Raw genomic sequence first — 24,003 nt, 5'->3', positions numbered from 1 at the left:
TGACGTTCCCTTCAGTCTTCAGAAATACCGATAAATGGATATTTTGACAAGCAAGAGCTGCTGTTGTTCAGCTCAGGACAACATCAGCAGATTTCATAATTCGTAAAAGAAATACTCTGGAGTATCCAGTGATAAATCCATGGGCATGGCACATACAGGTGTCAGTGATGAGGCTAGAACAAGGTAAGCACAGGAACATAGTTCTATACTGGTAGTATTTCTGAAGTATTTTTATTTTTTAGAATATGGATGGATAAAGTGTGGAGCTTCAGAAGATTAGCTGATGAGAACAAGAGAAATTTCTGTGTCTGATCATAGAAGACAGAACACTGAAGATAGTCTCCCTGTTTATTTAATCCTAAGCACATAAGGAAAAATAGACAAGGCTTGCATGATGGATATTTTATTTTGGAAATGGGCAAGACCTGATTGTTACTACTGAGACTGGAGTTCACATATATCTGGCAGAAAAGTAATCAGTTCAGAATTCTAGTTCAGAAATATAAACTTCTAAATTTGTTTTGAGAATTACTGAAATTTCAGCTAGTAGGAAGGACATGCTAGTGCAAGCAAGGTTTGTAATTGACTGCATGTGGTCAAAGTCAGAACTTTTACAACCAAATACTGTTTTCAGCCTCATCACATCAGTGTCGTACCTGTTACTCAGTTGTTGATGTAGAAATATAGGTGTTAAAACCCAGTACTCTTAATAAAGAAACAAAGAGGGGAGAGGAATGTAGGGCAGGCATGGCAAACTATAAAAGAAGATGGGCATAAATAATCCTACAGCTGTGCAACCCAACTCTCTCTCTTTGTCTTTCTTTCACAAATTCCGTGGGCTGTGCAAGGAAAGAGGATGATGTTTTAGTAAATACTATTTTTAGGATTTTGCAGTATGAATAATTGTAATGCATCATTATTTACATCCATACAGAAAACATAATCACAGCTGTATGTCATTCCCCTGACACAACTATGAGCTTTTTTTAAGAACATTTTTAAAGTTCTACTGACCTCTGTAGACACTAAAATACAGCAGAAAGTTCTCATATCTGGAAAAGTCAACTTGTTTACCTGCATTTACTTAGCAGTCAGTCCATCAACTGTAGTTCTTAATGAAGCATTTTTTTTTTTTCTCCTTTTGGCAGAACTGTTTATTTGTATTAGAAACATGCATAATTTCCAGGAAAAAATTCTTGCAGCCACCTGTAAATGCTTCATGAATGACTGATCTACCATAGGTAAAAGGAAAAAGGATTTGAATTGTAAATTACAGCTTGCAGACTACTAAATCTCACTTCAGACTACTCTGGGCAGTGTGTTTAAGACCCTGGAGGTATTTATTTATCTGGCATCTGAAAACAACACAAATAAACAAACTAAGGACCACAAACTTCATTAATCACGTCTAAAATATCAAGGCAAACCTAACAAAAGGATCACAAATGTACAACAGCTGAATAAAAATAAAGACATATAGGGAAAGATTTTACTTTGATATTCTGTATTCAGGATGGCTCACCTGAAGCAGACTTTTTCATCTCTTTTCAACTGCTTTAGGAAAACACCATCTCTCTTTCTGGGAACGGTGAGATGGGACAGCTGCCTAGACAATGATGAAGAGCATGTGAATTTTGCCAGAAGAGATGAACTAAACAGAGCTCACAGTGAGGAGAGAGAGGAACCAAATGGACCCCTGAACTTTCAGCCTGATGTTTGTCACCAGGACGCAGAATACAAGTCTCCAGCTCCTCTACCACATGGCCAAGTCAAACTGATCACCAGCTGGGAAGCAGGATGGAATGTAACAAATGCCATTCAGGTAACCTTTTACTTCCCCGCTCATTACAGTCATCATTTGAAAAACCTGGTCACCACTTAGCCTGCTTTATTTTACTTAACTGTACTATCATTTTGCAATATTCTAAAAGGTTTCTCTGAATTTATTACTAATGTATTTCAACATTCCTATATAAAACTAGCACTCCAAAAAAAAGTGAAGTTCAAAAGGATAAAAAAGATAGCTATGTTAGCTAAAGTTTTAAAAATATTTAAAATAGATGAACATGGAAAGGTGGTGATTGCATCTGTTTTGGAAGTGCAGACATTATCTTTAGGATGTTTGATAGAAAACATCTAAAAAAAGGGATAGTAAGAGCTAAACTGATGTCAGACTTAAGTTTATTGACATGTAAGTCAGATGAGATAGAAATTGGAGCAAGAAGCACAAAAAGTGTAATAATACTTGTCAATGTTAAAGAAAATAGGCTGAAAAGACTGAAAGCATTTGGTCCCAAATTTCTATGTGGAATTTTAGTATCTTTCTGAATCTTCAAATTTAGCATTAAATGTTTCATATTCTTTTCTCACTTTTCATGATTCATTTCATTACATAATTCTATCATTATCACTAACTTTCTGTCTGACATTGTAAGATGAAATCGATACCCACAGACATATCTAGTCCTCGTAACTGTTACTTAAATACTTTTTGATGGCACTTTAATTATAGGACAATAATCCTTCCAGTGTCACATAAGTCTCTGATTATGCCAATGAACATTTGTTTATGTATCCATTTCATCCCTCAGCTCTGCAAAAGAGGATAAAATGGATGTACTCCTAACCCCACTGTATTTTCAAACATGAACACCACCACATAAGAGCCAATGTAATAACTTCTAGGGCACAGTAGCATGTCATACTCAGAAAGTGTTTCACTGGGAATAAAAGTGTGAAATCCCAAAATACCGCAACACATGTGTTCTAGTAACACATTTTATCTTCAGTCTCTCTCAACAGCAACTAGTCAGGACAGGAGTCTGGGATGAGAGCCCGTTGTTTTCTCTATGAGTCTTTCCTTTGATTTCACCAAAGCCTAGATTTCATTCTGGAAGTCAATTTTGTCAATATTTGCTGTATGACCTTCTGGCAAGTCATGATCTCTCTAACCCACTGTTTTCCTTTCTGAAAAACAAAAGTAATGATGCTTCTGTAAATATATCGAAGTGCCTAAAAATTCCTGAATTACATTATGTACACAATTACTATTAATTATTAATACTATGGCTTCCAGTTAAAAAAATAGACCAAAAACACAGTGTAAAACCACAGTCAAACATACAGTTACCTATTTAAAAACAGGACAAATTTAAGCTAAATTATTCAATCAGATCAGTAACAATAATCTTTGTTAAAACTTTCAGCCTGCTGAGTGTTGCGTACTGCTATTGGATCTCATTTGGTCAAATATTTTATAAATCAGCATTAGAAGAGCAGTTTGCTACAATTGTATTGAAATTTCTTCCCAAGGAAGGCAGGGGATGGGGAAGCCTGTGAACTGCAGTTGCATTAATAATACAACCGAAGTGTCCTCACAACACATTGTGAAACTGTGTGCATATGCGAGCACTTATGTGAATCTATGTACATGTGTATATATTTTTCCTGTTTCGCAGTACCTTGGCATTTGGTTTGGGAACAAGAGCAGAGAGAGAGGAGGGGAAAAGAAGGAGAGGAGGAGAGAGAGGAGAATATTGAAAGGGCATCTGTCAGTAAGAAATAACAGTTCGAAGAATATTCTATGAATAACTTTGAAGAGAAAATCAGAGTTGTGAACAGAATGATTAAAACAATCCAAACGTTCTTGACTGGTGAAGACAATCTATGCTAAAATGACAGTTGTTTTTACCCTACCCAGAGGAAAGGGCAGAAGTGTTTTGCATGGCAATTAGAGGTAAACATTTCAGCAGAATTCTGAAGTGTGCTAAACAGTTATTCAAGGGAATACAATTAGTCTAAAAGTGAAATTATTTCACAATCAGGATTTATTACAGGAACAATTCAATCTTTGATCTCTGTAGTTAAACACAAGAGCTTTCTTACATTGTTTTAAGTGCAAATATTTAAAAAAAAAAACAGGTAGAGGTTTCTATCTTGTTTTTAACGTCAACTGAAAAACATGTGTGCTTTTGGTGTTGATATTGTACGTATAAATGAGTGCTTCAGACATCTAAAGTTTCCAGAGAAACATGCTTCATACTCCAACACTGCTCCAGCAAATGAAAACCTGTATTCAATTAATCTAGGTATTGACAGAGACTGTAAAGCTGAGTTAATTCAAAAGGGAAAATGAACAGCATCATCTGGCAGAGTCACACAAGTTGCATTTTTTTTTATATAGCAGTAAAATGCAAAAAAAATTTTGTCCTTACTTTTACAGTAGTGCTGGTTAGATAAGAAAATCAACAATAAAAAGGAAAATGGTGGTTAAATTCTAATCATACAGCATTTCACAGCAAAATCAGAAGACAATAAAGTCTATTTATTTGCCAGCCACATGTAGGAGGATGGTTGCAAACAGTATGAAGAACGTTTGTCCAAGAAAGAGAAAGACAAAGTAAAAGAAAAAGGCACTCACTCTGTAGTATCTTGAGGGAGTACAAGACAACAAACAGAAAAAACGAGAGAAAGTGAAGAAGTGAAATGCTGTTCATCTCAGCATAACTATAATTTACACTATCATGAGCCTATCTCCACTTAGATCTCAGGGCCACAAACAAGTTTAACCATGCAAACACAGTCATCCAGTTTACCAGGAAGCTCAAATGTGCTTGCTTGTAAAATCTTTAAAATACAATGTAATATAAGTGCACAATGCTTTCCTGGACATTAGGTAAAACATGATATATCAAAGCATACTAAATGTCCAGTTTTATTCAATGTGTCTGATGCCTAATGCAGCCATCTTTTGTCTCCTGTCTTTTGCAGAGATTAGATTTTACAAAGATTAGAAATACCTACAGTAAAGGCAATTTTCTCATTCCATGATCAGAAAAACATGGTAGTGTCCTTGTCTATTGAGACTGCCTCTAGGAATAGCAATGTTGCAATTAGTATTATTAATCATTATTTAAAATTATGTCAATAAAAATTATTATTACAGTACTGATCATAAATATGCTCATTATGTTTATATTCTGTATATTGTACATTAATTTGGAAAAGACTTTACGCTTCAAGAATCACCGTTTTTTAACATGAATGTGTATATCTTTATACTATTTGCACATTGGGTGCCAATTTGGCTCATTGTTATTTATGTAACTCTAAAAGATTTGCTTGAGAAGTAAGCATAGTTAATATTTATTTTTCTGTGATGTTTCCTCTGAGTTACCTGCCTTCGTCTCCCTAATACAGACTGAATCTGTAGAGTGCTTATGGAGTATTAACAACTCACAAAAACTTAAGTAGAAAACACAGTGACACTGAGGAACAGAACTAGCATATATGCCTCTAAAAATAGAAAGGTAAACATCTTTTTAAGGTGTCTAAACATCCCTTCCATTTAGCTTTACTGACACCATATTTAAGCATTTTATAAATATAAGTATGTACACATCTGCATGCCTAGAAAGCTAAATGATTTTGCCATTAGGTTATTAGATGTACTACAATACAAATCTTCTTATCCTCAACTTTAATAATAATTTAACTGAATAACTATTTAGATCGTAACTGCAGTAATTGATCTTAAGTATTTATTTTCCAGACTTGAGAACAAAGGTCAATCCTTTCTGATGTCCCGAGCTGTAACTTGCTTGAATAATACATTGAAACTGTAGTCATACTCTGAACTAAATAATAGATGTCTGAGGGAAAACAGACATTCTATGAAACTGACTTAATGCGCTTCATGTTAAGAGGTGATATGGAGAATTAAAAGGAGACACTCGGTGTTGATAGCTAGCCTAGGACCAGCAAGTAATTCAGATTTCCAACTGGAGCTAGTAAAAAAAATGACAGCACAAAGTAAGATTCCGAGGCTGTAGGAATATCGTGGTGCATATAAAAAATGTCAATACTATTTCAGCTGGAAAGCACCTGCAGTAGTGGCCAAATTTATTTTTCATAGCTTTGCAACCACGAATCCACGACTGGAGATCCAAAAAAGCTTAGAGCCTGGTGAGAGCTATCAGAACTCAGATCTGCTTTTCCTATGATAGAATGTCACCATTATTCAATGCAGTTGCTAAAATACATATTTTAGGGAAGATGACTCTGTAACTAATATTTATGCCCTGGTTTTGTCTTTGGATTTTCTCTTGGCAGAAAAAGATACTTGACATACATCCCTACTTCATATAACCTTTTATTTCAACTCAGACCCTGCAGTAGATTTCTTTAGTTTCATGCACTTATTTATATAGCGCAGGCAAGGCTGCATACAGGATATACATTCTCTCTGTTCCCAACCCTACTTTTTATCACAAAAGCTTTTATCAAAAATATGTTAACCTGCAACAATGAAACTATATCTGTCTCACAGAAATCTCTTTATTTGACGTGTATACACTGTGCAGTGGACTGATTCTGAGCTAACTAACTGCCTTTCCTATAAATCTCCTTAGAGAATGCACTATATCAGGCTACTTCTCTGTCGGTCAGCTGCAAACACTAAAAATGTTTTGAAGCCAGAACTCCTAAACATAGAGAGGTGGCTCATGTAAAATTGTTTCTTGTTCCAGGAAGAAATATTTGGATTGTTCTCATGGGATTTAAGCTGCTGGTTTGTAGGTTTTGCATTTGCATTATGCTGATTGGCACATCATCTGGACACATGGAGGGAGCATTGAATGGATTTATATCAGCATATTCTACTCTAATTCCTATGGAAATGTTGGAGGTGGCAAATCAGTTTTCTATAGCCCCTCTGTGTCAGATTTGCCAGCAAGTAGGAGCTGCAATATGACATAACTACTCCACAAATTATTCCCTGGACATACAGACAGTCCCAATATGTGGACAATTGGTTTAAAAAGCACCATACTAGCTCTTGAAACATCACAGAAATAAGTACATGGGTTACACAAGCAATAGATCAAAGTGTTGCAATTCTTGCAGCCTACTAGGTGTTAAGATGACATATGAAAAATCTTTAGTAGCTAAAGCAGTCCTTAGATTATGTGTGTCGCACCATGGTCTCAAAATTGCATTTTCCATCAGATGAGTTGCAAGAGAGTTACAGGAGGTGTCTCTCCTTCTGTCTCCTTCATAAATTACTCTAATAGCCTTGCAAGTTTGGCTGTAAGATAGATAACTACATGCACACATATGCCACATTACTCTATTTGTATTTTCAATTGAAAGAATTTTTCATGAGGAAAAATGTTACATGAATTAACGTTCACAGTCACTACCAGGTTCCTCTGCTCTACACTGCTGTCCATAACCAGGCACACAACAAACGCTGGTGATGCCTCCTGAAGGTCTGCCTTACTTTCCTCCACAAGGTCATCACCAGCAGAAGACTTGGGATCTCAGAGGTGCTACAGGCACTGCTGATAGACACTACATCCTGCACTGCCTGTGGGAGTGTGTGACTCCTGCAGAATGTGTTCTCCTGGGCGGGGTTCAAGTTCACATCTTATTTAGAGCCCTCTGCTGCCCACATAAAATACTGGGCTGTATGATCAGCAGTTAGTAGCAGCAGCTAAATGGAGCTACTTTTCTTCCACCCAAAGCCGGCCCACACCAACTTTTCTTTCTTCACTGCCTCTGAATGTCTTTGTCCTTGCTGCGGTGCAGGCCTATTATCTGGCATCATCTTTAAGTCAGGCTTCTTTCCAAGTCCTCACACTCAGACTACGTCCAGCTTCTGCTTACTTTTGCTGTAAAAACTCACTAATAGTCTGATGTACCAATCCACAAGACTAAAACTCTTACCTGAACACTAAGAATTACCTATCTGGGTAAGAATACCATGCTTTTCCCTGACCTTGCCAGGGTGTCCATGTGCACACCCAAATGGAAAGCTGGTGCAGTTCCACACCCCATGTGCCCACATTCATTAGACATTAAATGAAACGTAAGCTACTCATCTTTTCTGTAACAATCTACCATTTATCTTTCTGCATCTGTTGTCTCTGATCTCTGTTCTTCCAGGCACAGTCATCATTGTCAATTTTTGAAATATTTAAACAAACATTCCTATGAACTTATCTGAAGATATTTATTTGCACTTCTCTAATCCTCCTAGAAATGTCTTTTTTCTGAAAATTTCACAGTTATACAGTATACTGAAATCACCTTTTACTCTTTTGACTCATAGTTTCCAATATTGATTCATGGTTTACTTGACTCCCCCGTCTTCCTGTATCCTGTTATCTTACCTTAACATTTTAAATAATTTGGAGAAGAGACCATCTTTTTGTACTTTGTTTGCACAGTGCCCTGCACAATGGCATTCCAATCAAGGACTTCCAGGTGCTCCAACAATGAAAACAATTTTGAAAGTAAGTGTTTTCTATTTCACAGAAACTCTTTATTAATGATTGCTTAAATGTAGCCTATGATCAATCGACTTGACATTTGATTCGATTCGATTCCCTTATTTTTCTACATAGAATGAATTCTCCTTGCTACTGAGACCCATTGTGGGAGCTGAGCATAAGATAATGCAGCAGACAAAAGTGATAAGAGTACTTTTAGAATATTCAGCCATTAAAATGGACATTCCACCTTCAAAATCCAGGTGGTCAAGAAAAAGAGTGACAGAACTAAGATATCAAAGATAAATGGATAGTAGCATTATGAAAATGATACCCTTTGAAACAGTAAATATTATCAAACAGGATCAAGTAACCATCAGCTGATTGAAAGAAATGATCACTTTATTCCATGGGAGAGCCTAATGCACCATGACTTGTTGCAGAACAAGGATCTCTGGCTCCCTCAGGTGAAGAGAATAGTTGATGTACTTTCCCACTACGCTAAAGTCAAATCAATCCACCATGCTTTTTGGTCTCATCAATCTCTGAGAGCATTTTTAAGAAGCTGAATGAAAAAAGATGGTATAATTTCTGGGTTTTAATTCATGTCAGGTCACATAGTATTTTAAAACACTATTATTAGGCAACTTTGATTTTCTATATCTGTTATATCTGCTTGTTTTATTGATGTGAAATTAAGTTTGACAGTAACCTTTCAAAACAAAACCCGAAGCCCAAATTACCTGTTATAAACATTTATCAGCCTTCCAAGGCTGAGATAATTTGTACATTTGTGCCTCTCTACAGCACATGAAACTGACCAGTTGTCACTGATGGAAAATACTCTTCTAAAAAAGTGTTCCTTTTGTCCATATTTTTAAACTTACAAGGTGTGTAACCTCAATGAATTTTCTTTAACAAACCATGCTGAGACATATAACTCCTCCCAAGATAACATTTCTCCCAAGACAGCAAGAACATAGTGATAAGCAGCAGAAAGTAAAATATTTTGTCAGATAGCATTCCTTTCCTGGTTTTTATAAACTTCCTTCACTTCCATTATCAAAATCCTCAGAGGGGTGCTCATTTTTTTATAAAGAGAAAGAGTGAGACTTAGGGTTCATCAAGGAATAAATGTTGACAAGCTCAACATCAGCAGGTGTGTATGAGAATTTAATGCTGAAAGTAAAGGACATATGAATTGTTATAACATCCTGATAGAATTAGAAATAGTAATCTTTCCGTAGCAGACTTTCCAAATGGTAAACCTTCTTCAACACAGTCTGTAGATGGTTAATCTACAGTTTACTTCAATTTATGTAATTTGTGACTGCAAGAGATTCACTGAAATGGCACAAGCTTTGTCTGAATGAGCAAATGAAAATACTTGAGAAAATAAGAAGTCCTGAACACTGATTACACACAGCACTGAAGATGATATATTGTAACCTAGTTTTAGCACAGTATTCTGTATGAAATATTTTGCCCCTGAAGCTAAATAAAAGAAACTGACTTCTATTTGCATCTATTCTCCCTTTTCTCCCCCCACACACCATGTTTCTTGGAAGGCAATGTTTCTCTGTATTCTTGGCCAGTGGCACTAGTTTTGCCATATGTACAATACTGTGTTCACTAAATAGCTACCAAAAAAAAATCAAATTTAATATTTACTTCTCAAAAATGTAAACATATGAGTCAAAGTGAGGAAACATTCACTTCAGCTCGTACACACATACTCAGCCACCCATTTCAATTTCTTTCAGTCCATTTCTTGAGTTGAAACAAATAACAGCACAAGTAGATTATATTTGGTACGTTCCCAGAGCAAGCATTTTTCATTGTTTTGTTATCAGTAGCAATGGTAGATTCAGCCTTTGCCTTTACTGTACATGAACATTTCAGTTCATGATAGGGTTTTTTAATTGCTGTTTTCCCCTCTGGAAACATGTTTGATTCAGGCTAGTTTCTCCCCAGTAAGCACAGGATTTTTTTTTCAGTTTTAAAACTCATTCTAGTTTGATTATTTCAAACTAAATCTATTTCAGAAATTATGAATGGTTCTACTAAAGCTCGAAAAATGCAAATATGGCTATGAGAATTGTATGATGCAATATATCTTATTTTTATTTTATAATGAAGTTATCTCTTTATCAGAAGTTCTCCGGGTTTTTTATAACGACTGTTAATTCTCTCATTTTAATATTTGCATCGTATTTAGAAGTTGGCACTGACATCTATTCATTCTGTCTTACTACATTTTAAAGCTCTGCTTTTGTGTCATCGACTGCATGATTTCTGCAATTCCAAATGATATTGCCTTAGCCACCTTCCCTTAAGGGACTTAGAAATCTTCTTCTAAGCTTTAATTGGGATCCAGAGTTTAAAATGAGTTCTCCACTCCTGCTCTTGTTGCTTTTGCTCGCCTGCTGACATTTTTCACTTTTGCTGGGGAGCCAGCTGTTCTCAGAGCTCTTCCTTTTGTGCTTTTTATTGTTGTCATCTCAAGTTAAAAATAAGATACCTGCATGACACTGAAGGCTTCTGTCTGCTGCTTAGGTGGGATTTCAGAGACTCTCCTACCTCCTGAATCATGAGGAGCTGCCATTCCACCCCTGAGGTTTCCTTTCCTAATCAGAATGGATAATCAGCTGTATAATTCATACTTTCCCTCTAGCCTTCTACTTATTCCTGTCTTATGTCTATAGTTAGATGTTTCTTATATCTGGCCATCTTTCCTCACAGCCTCTTGCCCATCATATTCTCCTATCCGTTGTTTCTACCTCATATGGTTCACAATCTTTTGTTCTAGTGTTCTCCAGTTTAACTAATGACACCTTTTCCCCTGCTGTCCCTGCCTTCTCTGGTGCAGTTATGTTCCCAAGTTAGCCAGATTCCTGCTCTTTCATTGCTCTTTCTGGGCATCTCAGAGTTTTATGGCCTTCATAAAGAAATTCATCTGACTATTTAGATGACATAGAGACAGGCATCTCTGATGGGGATTCTCAAATCTTGAAATAAGTGCCCTACGCTGTTGGAGTGAATAGTCCTCTGGTGATCCTTATCTCTATCTATCCTTTTCGAAGCTAGCAAACTAGCTTTTGCTGTATTTAGATAGGTGAAGTTAGGAATCTCATTCCTAATAAGTGTGCATCAAAGCAAGGTAGATTTATCATGTATGTCTTTTCCATTACTGTGTGTGCTCATTCATTAATATTTGGTTTAGACAGAAGAAGTTGGGTGAGATTCACCCAATTCATGGTAAGGTGTGATCATTTCCTTGGTTACCAAAGAGAGTTAAAAAAAAGTAATAACTTCAGTAAATTTAGTAATAGTTACTGTGTTTTCACTTAAAATCCATTAATTTCACCTCATGGATAAATTAGGATTTTGCCTAAAAATTTGAATGTGAGTCATGAAAGCTATTTAGAAGAATGGAATAGCTTTGATCTCTACAGGTCTCAACACTGAAGTCTGAACAAAGGAGAAATCCAATAAAGCAATGTTTTCCCAGCACTGTCAGAATGACTCAGGTTAAGAAAAAAGATATTAAACTCTTTTTTTACATATACAAACTTTTAGAACAATTACTTAACTGTTTTTCTCTCTAAATGTACAGACAGTACTTATGTCTAAAAGATAAGAATAAGCCTGAGGTCTTTGTCAAAGGTCAAGAATAATACAGGTCCCTAGTTTGCTCATTCAGAAGTCTTCAGCTGTTGTTTCCAGGCAGCATCCTGCTTCCAAGACTTTCCAGTGTGGCTTCAGACCAAGAAAATTAATTTCTTAAATAGAGGAAAAGAAAAAAAAAAACCAACAACATGGTAATATGACTTACTTTATGACTCCAATATATTTATTTATGGGCCAATAGAAGACAAGAACCATTATGTCACAATCCATACAAATAGAACAAGAAATACTTCCTCAAGCAGTAACACTTCAAGTATTGTACATCTAGAGACTTTAAAAAGACATTTTCAGCATGCATTTTATCTGCCGTATGCCTGACTTCACAAAGCATAACTGTATTCAAAATGATATTTTTTTTAAACAGAGAGCTTAAGAAACTTTACTTTTATGCTGAGTACTCAGGGCATGTTAGAAAACCTAGTCACATTTCTTTTCTGGTCTTAGTTTTTCTCTTTGTTATTAATTAGACACATTTGGGAATGTTTGTCTATATCTGCTTGAAATTGGGGGAATTATTCTTCTTTCTTGAATTTTAAGAATGATGTGATCTGTATGTCATTATAGGAGAGAGATACCTCCATTAAGGGAATTAATTTGCAACCTTAACTTTACCTGTATCTGTGCATGATGAAATAGCAGCAGTAAAATCTGTTGCTGTTTCTTTTATGCTAAAGGTAAGAGCCACGGGGATGCCACTAAAGTTTAGCTGAGGTTTAGAAAGGAACAACAGTAGTGATTTGTTGTCCATCCCCAGTCTTTCCTCAACTTTTCTCACAGCATCTTTTCTTATCTATTCCAGAAGAATACACTATGATAATCTGTATTAGTTTACTGATTCCTAGAGACTAAAAATAATAGTAAACCACTGTTTACATCTTTTTCCAGACTATTAACTATATTGTCTCCAGGCAGTTCTGTAAGACGGATTTCTCTTTTATAGGCTGAGCGCTGGGAGTCATTATAGCTTGAGTAAGAGTCCACCTAAAATTGGTGGCTGGGTCTGTACTGAGGAAAGAACAGGATAATAATTAGCCAGGGGAGGATTCAGTCACCTTCTATTTGCATGCAGTCACAACAAATCCTATCTCAGCTTTCAGAAAATGTAATCCAGCTTCCAGACATTGTAACCTAGCTTCCTTTTCACATCTTAGAGGTGCATAAGGTTTGTTCCAGTGCAAAGTTCTCTGTAGCTTGAATTTTTTTTTTTTCCATTTCCTCTTCAGCCTTACTTATTAAAAGTAACATGAATTGTGGCTTGTCCCATGCAGGCAGCATTTAAAAAACCCTCCTAACAAGCCAAATGCTTTCTCCCTGCCTGAGTTTGAACTTTCTGTGCACTTTAACTCTTCCTTTTGTTATGTCAGTACACACTGAAATAAAGTCATTTGGCTCCCCACTGCTTTTCTTTGCTTCTGGACTCCCAAAGTCCCCTTCCTGACTCCTCTCAAGCTCCTTTGACCGTATTTTCATGGAAACTCACCTATTGCTGTGCTGGATGCTTTGGGTATTTGCCTGCTTTCAGCTGAACACCTGCAAGTCCATGATGAGCTATAATGTGAGAAATAGGTAAGCAGCCAGCGAGTCCATGTTCCTCACCAGTACTAATTTTCAAAACAATGTTTGTTTTAGTTTTCAGTGCTTCACTTTTTTCATCTTTTTCCTCTCCACTACATAGCACATAATAAAAGCCCTCATTCTTTTACCAAAGCCTGCTTTCTCCACTGGGACCAAGCAAATTAATATATTTCCTTAAAACATAATTTGCTTGGGAGATTTACTTTGTGTGATTCAGCGCATTCTTGCAGACAGCTCTGAATTTATGCAAACTAGCATTTTCCATCAAACCACGCAGAATTAAGCATCAAGCATATTATTTCAGTTTTAGAACAAATATCCAACAGCAAATCCAATGGGATCAGCTGTAACATTCAAAAGCAGCGATTCCTTTTTTGTTGAGACATTTTCTTTTCTCTGTTACCTTTCTTAATCTTTAGGAGATTCCTAAAACTAATCTAGCCACTAAAGGGAGAACACAAACGGTGGCTTATATTAGTCAAATGCACACACACTTGTGACTTACTTACTTGCTTATCTTATCACAACATGTCCTGAGCAGTCTATCTCCAATATCATCTACTTATGGGACCTAAAGGATTGACAGAACAGCATTTCTAAATTTTCTCTGAGTATATAAGGTGATTGCAGGCATTAATCACAGAATAAACACCATAACCGCTTTCCTCCCTGCAAGCTAAACCAGGCTGACATTGGCAGAGAGAAAGAATAAGACAAATCAGGAAAAACAAGATTGCTGCGGTCTAATTCAACCATCCCTGAAGTTAAAGGAAGATTTTTCACTGACATTAAAGGAGATGGATCTGCTGCTAAGGTCATACAGGCCATGGACAATATTTGAAGTTTTCCACAGAACAGCTTGTAGCATTTTTTAATTCAAACTCAGCTGAGTTGAACAAACTGTGAGGTGTGTGGGAAAGGAGATGAATTCTTTTCCTGGTGTCTGTAGAGCATTGCCAGGAGTCTGGGTAGCCAGCTAGGGAACCAAAAATTCTTACTGCTGAGATGAAATAAGATATAGCTAATATTGCAAATACATGGTAAGATGATTTATGTGACTGGAATTTTAAAATAATTAGATAAAATATGTTTAGAAAAAAAGAGTAGGTAAAAGAAGTAAGGGTGGCTCTCTATGTCAGAGAGATGATTTTCTGCGTTGAGCTGTTGCTTGGAGAGAAAAATTTTACAATTTTTGGTGACTTCAGTTTTACAGACATGCAGGACCTTGTATGCAGTCTGTAGTATAACATAATTAAAGTTTCTAAAAATAATAGGTGATAATTTTCTAACACAAAAGATATTGAACCTAGCATAAGATAATACTATTTTGAGCCTCATTATGTTGAATAAAGATGAACAGATCAGTAGATCTAATTACATTCATTAAGGGAAAACAGAGGACTGTAATATATGTGCTTGGTACTTCAAAAGAGTGAATTTTACAAACCTGGGAAAATTCTCAAGAAATAATTCATTAAGAAGAATAAATACAGACAGCAGATTGTCAAAGCAATCTGAAAGTTGTTTAATAAGAATTCATAAGATGTCCAGAAGCCACATCTCATAATTAAGAAATGGAACATCTATGTGTTAAAACTCATTCTGTGAAGTGAATGGGTCAATTAAAATTTATTAAAAAAAAAAATAGAGAGAGAAAGGGAAGGTGAGAGTAATCATTGTAAATAATGAATTATGAAGTGTAGCAAAGAGATGCACATACCCAAAGACACTAGAAAAAATATGCATCTCCCAGGGATTAGGACAGTAAGAAAAGAAATTTTAGGAAGTAGGAAGTAAAAGGATAGGTTTAGTGTAAATGTGTGAAACAGAAATGCTAATAGTGGTATAAATTAAGTGTGAATGGAAATGTGTGTCTCTATATATGACTGTGTAAGTTTGTCTAAAAGCATCAAGAGAAACAGCAGAGGAAAGTTAAAAGCAAAGGTACATGTTAATTGCCATAGAGCACTGTATATATGATTTCATTCAAGTGAAGAGGTAGAAAAACTAAGCTATAGATAAGCCTTAAGGGAATGAAGCAAAGGAGAGTTTCTATAAAACATACATGTACAGAAACAATAATACTGTGAAGTTCCGGAATTTTGCCTATTTATGAGGAACGAAACAAACCAGTGAGGCAAAACATCCAAAACTGTGTCCTTTCTGGAGGAGTGTAGAAGGTAAATCCATAATCTGTTTGTCATCAGTAATGAAGATGAACCCCAGAGACTTGACTGGCAGCATCCCTTGTCCTCCTTGATGCACTCAAGTGATCCTGGGAAAGCTACCACGACACAGGCACACACCTGTGCTGAGGAGTATGTGGCTGTGAGAGCAGATAAAATCAACTTAGAGGTTCTTTAATGTAAGAACAACTTCCTCAATGAGTTTTACTACACTGATTTCCTACTAGCAGTAGATGGAGGTACTAGAATTGTTGAAATCTCTGTAAAAGATGCAACTGTTCATAAGCAGTCTCTGTAGAGAATCAGGAGGAAGTGCATGTGCTCATAGCACAGGAGAAGTGTGGGCCATTTTGCAATTTTTCAGGATGGGCACCATGCTGTTCTGCATAAGACATTTAAAAGCTAACTCTCAGATTTTCTAACCTGTCTGTCTACGCTCCATTGTGTACGTACTTGCTTGCTCAGCAAGAAAAACAGGCACTTCTGAGAGGAAAATCTCAGCATTGCTAATGACCTATTTTAAGAGAGGTATGAGTTACAATTTGAGGTGCCTGCTTTTTTCCAAGCTGTGGGCAGTTACTTATTATATAACAAATGTTACTACTTCAAACTAATGACAAAATTTATCTTGTTAATATATTTACGAGCAGAATGTCCAGCAAGTTTGTACTTGGGAGGCGTTGCAAAACATGTATCTGACCTGATAATACTCTTATCCAATCACTATCGCATTTGGAATTTTCAGGAGATTATGGATATCATTCCAATATTTTAAAAGCCAGTTAAATCCAGACTAGTGAAATCTGGTAACAGTTCTCAGAAAAATTATGTGATTGTTAATACCAGGTTTAGTTGACAAAAAATAAAAAGATAGGAATATAATTGATGTCAGTCGTTATGGTTTTGGAGAAAGTGTCCAAACAGTCCTTATTAAACACACTTGATGTAATTCTTTGATGAGTTTGGAACAGAGGCAGTGAAATACAAATAATATATTTAGACTTTTAAAAGGAATTTTGACACGTTAATACACAACATTCTAATATAAAAATTAGTGCAACAATAGAATAGATCTTAAATTGATTAACAACTACCTAAGTGACAGATCCAAAGAAAGTAACTGTCAATATGGATCTATTGTCAAAGGTATGAGTTTCTAGTAGAATAATTGGCATCTGGTCCAGTATTATTCAACGTAGTCAACAGTGATCTGGAAGAAAATAAAAAATCACAATTGATCACAGTGGTGGCTGAGAAAAGAAAAAGACCATGGAGGTCAACAAACTAGTAGTTCTGTTACCATGGCATGAAATTAAGAGGTTTTCTTTATTTTTTAATTTAGTGCTAATAAATTTGTATCTTCGTATAAATACCACATCAACACAGGCTTACATTTGTTCTGGAGAATGATTTCTTTCAAATGACAACAAATACTAAATGACATAATGAAATATTTTGTGAAAATGTACTGAAAAGCAGGGTTCTTGAATTTATCTCTCTACTCTTCCAGGATCCATGAAGGAGTCTTTACTGTACAGTTTCTATGCCTGATCCATGTGGGGAATCAAATACATAGTTGAGAAAATAGTTAGGCTTAAGGGAGCTGTTACAGTGGAGTAGCTACAGATGTTGAGAGAGGCAGTTGGAGCTAGTTCAGCAATCTGGCATGTTAGGATGTATTCTGCATATAGGAGAACTGTAGTAACTGAATAATTTTCAGTTAAATTCTTCTTATGTTCTTAACTTATTTTTCTGTCTGATTAAGTCTTAAGGTGAAATATTTTTCTCTTTTTTTTTAGCATCGCTTTTTACTCCATATTTTTTCATTGTCTTTTAGCATGTCTCAAATCTGACCATGACTTGATCTTCTTTACTTCATAATCACTTTCTAATCTCCTTTGTTTTTCAAAGTGTCATATTTGAGATTAAAACAGCCTAGGAAATGAAGCGTAAAAAAAGTCTTAAAACTGAACATTAAGGAATTATGGTATTTTCTAAGAGTCCTTGACTCTGCTCATTTATGCGTTTTTCTAAACACATTTTATTCCTTGGGGAGGTGCTTGCCTGAAGTCAAGTAGTGTAAAACAGTGGTAAAACAGCAGAAGTCCCAGTTTTTGAATTCTATGCTAATCCAGAGATCTACTATTTTTAAACAAGCAGACAGTCTTGACAGTGTGGGAAACACTCCCATGTAGTTCTAATATTGCAGTTAAGCCATTGACAAATGCAAAAGATGTTTTAATGTGTGGATGTAATTCGGAAGTCCTCTGCTTGTTTAGTACTTGGGTGGCTTAGTAGTTTCTGGTGGCAGCCGTCACACCTGGTTGCTTCTGCTTGGAGGTATTCTTTGTCAGCTAATAAATAGCTTCTAGCTGAGACTGACCTTTCCTTACACGCCCTTTTCGCTCTTGTCCTTGCCAGGCTGATCACCAGTTCAGCCCTCAGGCTTTCTTCTTTCTAGGCCCAGCTGCCTATGGCTAAATCTACTCTGGATGTTTGCCAAGGACCTCCACCAAGGCACATGTATTCACTCCACTACCATCCTCAGCCTAAGGTGAAAATATCCAAGTCTTGCAAAAGTCTTGGGAGACAAGGGAAGATGCAGCCCATTGGGCAAGCCCGTGTCCTATACAAGGTGGAGAGAGTGATGGCAAGTAACACAGCCATTCAATCTGAGCTATGATAGAGGACTGTTTCAAAAACTCCATCTCTCCTGTACCCAGCTGCATGAGTGCTTTTTCCCTGTGCTAATACTATTTTGTAAACAGGTCACCTTAAATCAGCGTAATTAGAGCTAACATATTTGACTTTACACTGTAACAGTTGAAAAACCACTCAGACAGGAACACTTCCCAGACAAAACATTAAAACTAAGAGCTGGGAGGCAATTTGTGAAACAGTTCCTTTTGCTGCTCGTTTTTAATTGATGCCTCACAGCTAAGGCTGCCTGTGCCATAATTTGGACGTGAGAACTCAGGATAAGAAGACTCAATAAAAGCAAGTGCTGGGACCAGGCTGGAACAAATGCACATTGACAAATGATGCAGGAACTACCTGTGTCACCAGCAAAGAATTAGTGAAATCTTGACATGCTCTGTCTACATTCTGTGTACACTCACTCCCCATAAGACAGCCATGGAGGGTAATTTCAGCAATATCCATTAAAGAATTTCTTTATGGAGTATGAATTTTCCACAGATAAATCACTTTAAGCAATGCTCTAAGGCTGCTGAGCAGCTTTAAACCATAGATGCCTGTACTGTTATGCTACACTGACAACAAAATAAGTGTTTATTAAAGATATCTTTTTCTTTGAAACTAAACTATTTAAACTTGGTGACATTCAGGAAATGGTCCTATCAGAAAGTATTGCTTTTGGAAAGGTAAGAACAGAAGATCAAATAGAAAATGGGTTTTGAAGTCTGACAAAGGGTCTTTCATTCTTTGAGTTCTTGTGGCCATCACTATTATTTTTGGCTGTTTTGTAGAAATTTGACAACATACTGATTCATGAAACCTTTTTTCTCTTAAATGGAAAAAGCACTTCCGGCAAGGCAGGAAAAGCACTGTCATTTCACCGCATATATACTTCACATACTGGCATGTTCAGAGTTCTTCCATTTCTCTTTACTAACCATGCTCTCTATTCAAAAAGCTACAAAACCAGTTATGTCAAAAATGTTTGCTTTCTGTTATTAACTGAAAGCTAAAGTTTGCAAACTCTGGGAAAAAAGTGTCAAAGACATCAGCTGAAAGGAAAACTTACAGTCGCAGTAGAAAGTTTCAATTTAGAATTCTAAACTCCAGACTTTGAAATTGGCAATGATGGATACATAATTTTAAGAAAGAATATATGTGTTGCAAAAATTTTTTTTAATAAGATCTGAATTCAGAAGATGAAAAAAGAATCAACACAAAAAGCCCGATCTCTATCATCCTATGTTCTGTGTTAGGTACCAAATAAAATTATTTTATATAAACAAACAACAGCAAGGAGATGTTAGAGGTCAGAATTATGTTATGCTCTGATTAAACTAACAATTAAGTGAGGAAAAGCAGACACCTGTGGGGAGGACTGTAAATGGCTGTCTAATGTGATAACATCTCTGAAAGATTTATGCTTTGGTTTAGGTTGAGGCTAGTCATATAAACGTTAATAGACTAAATCCAGCAGGGGAGAAGCCATTGTGTGGGTGAGGTGTGCGTTGACACTTACCTGCAGTTTAATTATACAGTGACCTTTTGGGTCAGCAGAAACCGTTTGAACTCCCAAATGCAGGTTAAGGGGCAAAATAATGATGCTGTGCGTGTGAAAAATGAGATAAGCTTGCTACAAGCTGCAAGGAACTGAGAAAACGTCATTATGTTAATAGGGAAGATGACTCTATGGCTTTTATCTTTCTGATTTTTTCATAGACTTCCTTTATTTATGATGCTTTTAAACTCAATCTGTTATGCAAATGTTCTTCCAGAGTTCTTTTAATAGGAAAAAAAGTCACATTTTGTTCTTTAGGCAACTATGTAACTTGCCAGTCAGTGAAAGCCATGATTAAAAATGGCATGATAACAAAAGTTTCTGTTACGTGTGCTATTTGCAGTCTGGATAAAGCCAGATATCCAGTCTTTTCAAGCAAGTAGAATCTTAGACGGCAGAAATAGTAGAACTTTAAACACTTCCATGAAGTTCATGTCCAAAAGAAATGCTAATTACGCTGCTGGCTAACTGGATCATGAGACCTATATTAGGGTGGAGCTAAGCCAGTGGAGCAGGGAGATTTGGGTGACTAATATATCACAAGCTATGTAGTTGAAAGTCCCAACTCCTAAATGAAACAGCACCTGTGACCTATACAAAATCATTGCTGTAAATGAAGTCATTGAAAACCATCAAAAAATGTTTCTAGTCAATAACTTTGTTATTGTATCAGTAATAATAACTGTTTCAGTTCATAAGGCATAGACCTTTTCAATCAAAATTTACTTGGGTATAGATTTCATATGATTCTTCCTGCCCTAATTAATCCGAAAGTTGAAGGCATCTGAATCTAGAGTGAAGCCTGGTGAAACAGGCAATTCTGGACTTTCGTATGATGGTTGCTACATTTTTCTCACCAACTTAAAAATAAAAAATAATGCTCTAACTTAAGGACTTCTGATCTTTCTTCACTGGTTGATGTTCATTCCACCATCTGCCTGAAAAGGACTGCTATTTTGTGACTGGAAGAAAAAGAGAATACTTTTTATACATTGATGATTAATTAGTGTTTGAAAAATTGCCTCTCTTTAGAGCTCTCCTTATGGATCAGATCTATGACTAATTGCACGACTTAAAAGTGGGGTGCTGGGTATAAACTTTAGAAAGCTGAGCTGGGCACCTGCTTTCTTGACGAGCTCCAGCAGAACTGGGCTTCTAAAGTGACCTCACAGAAACTATCTGCTGAGTATAAAACATGAATGCATTGAGAGAAAACACCAAAGACAGAAGCATGCCTGAAACACTTGTCCCCTGCATGGCCTCATGCCCACAATTATGGACAGAAAAGTCTGAAATTAAGATTTAAACCATTCTCCTTTTCTCTTTCTCCTGAAAGCAGGCAGCAGCACTTCCCACTCAGGAAGTGAGAGAAGAGTGGGTCACCTCATCTGTAAGGAGCACTGGGTTTGTCAGGGATTCATAGGTTTTGCAGAGCAGGTAGGGTTGCTCAGATTTGGTCAGAAATAGAGTTTAGAAGGACTTATTCCTAATCAAGGTCTTCTGTCAGGCCAGAATACCAAGCGTGAATGCAAATGCTTATATTTTGTCACTGGTGTGGTAAGAAATACTGAAATAAAAATTCCCATAGAACTACTTAACAGTATTTTATTTCCTCCCTACCTTTCTTCAGTCATCAAGAATAAAATTCCCTGACCAGTCTGATTAATGTGCACTGCTTAATTTCAGCTTTGTAGCACAAAAAGAGAAATGTCATGGAAGCATCTGTCCTAAATTGGATCTCTTCATGAATAACTGTTTTTAAGGGCTTTGTTGGTTTTGTGCTGATGGAAATTAAACCACATGAAAGTGTTGTTTGTCCTTAAGTACAGAGAAGAAAGAAGGAAAAAGACAAAGATATACACAGTGTTCTGTGAAACTAAAATGCCACAAAATACAACTAAAGCCAATTTTTTTTTATTGGATAAAACAATTATAATTCTGTTCCTTTCAGAAACTGTTCAGAGAAAAGTATATCTACATGTTTTACATGTATTTTTAAACACTTAAATAAGTCTGCACAGTCTGAAATCTCAGCTGTGAGAAGAATCGCTTTAGCAGTGGACTTAACAGCAACAAAGGCTACATGGGGCATATAAAAGCCACAGAGGAAACACAAGCAAAGTCAGATGTCACTCTAATGCTGTTTTCTTTCTAGAGGTTTGTTAATCATTTTGAGACTGAAGAGAATTGTTATTACTGGACTGATCTACAATGCATTATTTAATTTGAATGGAACTTGTACTGATGATGCTATTAGTTGTTTAATTTTACTGATATTGCATCAACATGCGTGTTGACTGAATAACTGTCTCTGAACCTTCTAAAATGTGTTTGCAATCACACCAGCATTAAATATTAACTAGGAAGCTGACTCTACCATTGAGTCACACTCCTTTTTCCTAGCTTATCACTACATGTGTGTCAATAGGAGCAGTTATTTTTGTTGATAATTTCATTTATGAAAACCAAACATATTTCACACAATTGCAGTACTTCCACTGTGCAGTTAGGTAAAAACAGTGTTCAATGGAGGGTAGCTTTAAGAGCATAGCTTCTATAAAATATTTTGCCTCAGGGATTTTGTGCTCTCTTTTCTTTCTCTTTTTCTTCTTCAGGGAATATTTGTCCTAGGATTGCCGTATGCTCTTCTGCACAGTGGATACAGTGGCCTGTTTCTTCTTATCTTGGCTGCAGCATTATGCTGTTACACAGGCAAAATTCTAATCGCTTGCCTGTATGAAGAAAATGAAGATGGGCAGCTCATAAGAGTGAGAGACACATATGAAGATATCGCAAATACCTGCTGCAAAAACTTATATCCCGAGCTAGGTGGCATAGTTGTCAATGTGACCCAAGTGGTGGAACTGATCATGACATGTATTTTGTATCTGGTTGTTAGTGGGAACTTGCTGTCACATAGTTTTCCATACATACCACTGACTGAGAAAATGTGGTACGTAATCGCATTTGTTACATTGCTGCCTTGTGTGTTTATCAAGACTCTCAAAACTGTTTCCAAACTCAGTCAGCTTTGCTCCTTGGTCCATTTCATTATCATACTTGTAGTGATGACTTACTGTCTCACACAAATACATCAGTGGTCCTGGGCAAAATTCAGACCGTCCATTGGGTTTGAGGAATTTTTTGTCTCTGTAGGGGTGATCATTTTCAGTTACACTTCACAAATATTTCTTCCCACACTTGAAGGTAACATGAAAAACCCAGGCGAATTTAGATGTATGTTGAACTGGACTCACTTTTTTGCTTGTGTCTTGAAAACAACCTTCGCACTGACTGCATTCTTGACCTGGGGTGAAGAGACAAAGGAAGTTATTACTGACAACCTGCCATCATTTCTCCAAACCATAGTGAATTTGTGTCTCTTAACCAAGGCTCTTCTTTCTTACCCTTTGCCCTTTTTTGCAGCCACAGAAATTGTGTATTCTTGTATTTTTAGAGGCAACCATTCCAACTACAGATCTCCACTATTTGCTCTGGGTGTTAGAGGCTCATTTCTTCTGTTAACTCTGCTGATGGCCACCTTCATACCACATTTTGTCCTGTTGACGGGCTTAACAGGCAGTGTAACAGGTGCTGTTATGACTTTTCTTCTTCCTTCTCTCTTCCATTTAAAACTTAAATGGAAAAAACTATGCTTCTTAGAGAAATGTGCAGATACCTCTGTTTTTATTTTGGGTTTCCTTTGCAGCCTTGCAGGCATAATTTGCTCAATAAAAGGTCTGCTTAAAGTATTTGGAGGAGTATAAAAAGGTTTCCTGAAAGCCAAATAGAGCTCAAATTTTTAAGTGCTTTTATCTTGTTAGTCAGTATATAAGAGATGTTGTCACTAGGTAAAATTAAGCATATGCTTAAAAGTTTACAGGATCAGGATTTTAACTGTAAAAGCATGTAGCTCTTAGAAAATTGGAAAATAAACTTTTTTTTTAACCAAAATGTACAAAACTACCTCTCTTTAACATGTTGAGAGGAAAGATGGTGTCGGAGACGGTTTAGCATGAAAATTATT

At 36.4% G+C, this 24,003-nt stretch overlaps 1 protein-coding gene across 1 annotated transcript; it reads left to right on the top strand.

Annotated features, from left to right (window-relative positions):
• The first annotated feature begins 145 nt into the window (after positions 1–145).
• LOC104061033 (vesicular inhibitory amino acid transporter) lies at positions 146–23,743 on the top strand. Its single transcript, XM_009562902.2, has 3 exons — positions 146–183; positions 1,561–1,822; positions 22,592–23,743. The coding sequence occupies exons 1-3, from the start codon at positions 146–148 to the stop codon at positions 23,741–23,743; spliced, it is 1,452 nt and encodes a 483-aa protein (XP_009561197.2).
• The last annotated feature ends 260 nt before the right edge of the window (positions 23,744–24,003 follow it).

This window comes from Cuculus canorus, chromosome 3 (genome assembly GCF_017976375.1).
Source record: "Cuculus canorus isolate bCucCan1 chromosome 3, bCucCan1.pri, whole genome shotgun sequence".
Taxonomy (NCBI): Eukaryota; Metazoa; Chordata; class Aves; order Cuculiformes; family Cuculidae; genus Cuculus; species Cuculus canorus.
The sequence above is the reverse complement of the archived record's forward strand: the minus strand, read 5'-3'. Positions and strand labels throughout refer to the sequence as shown.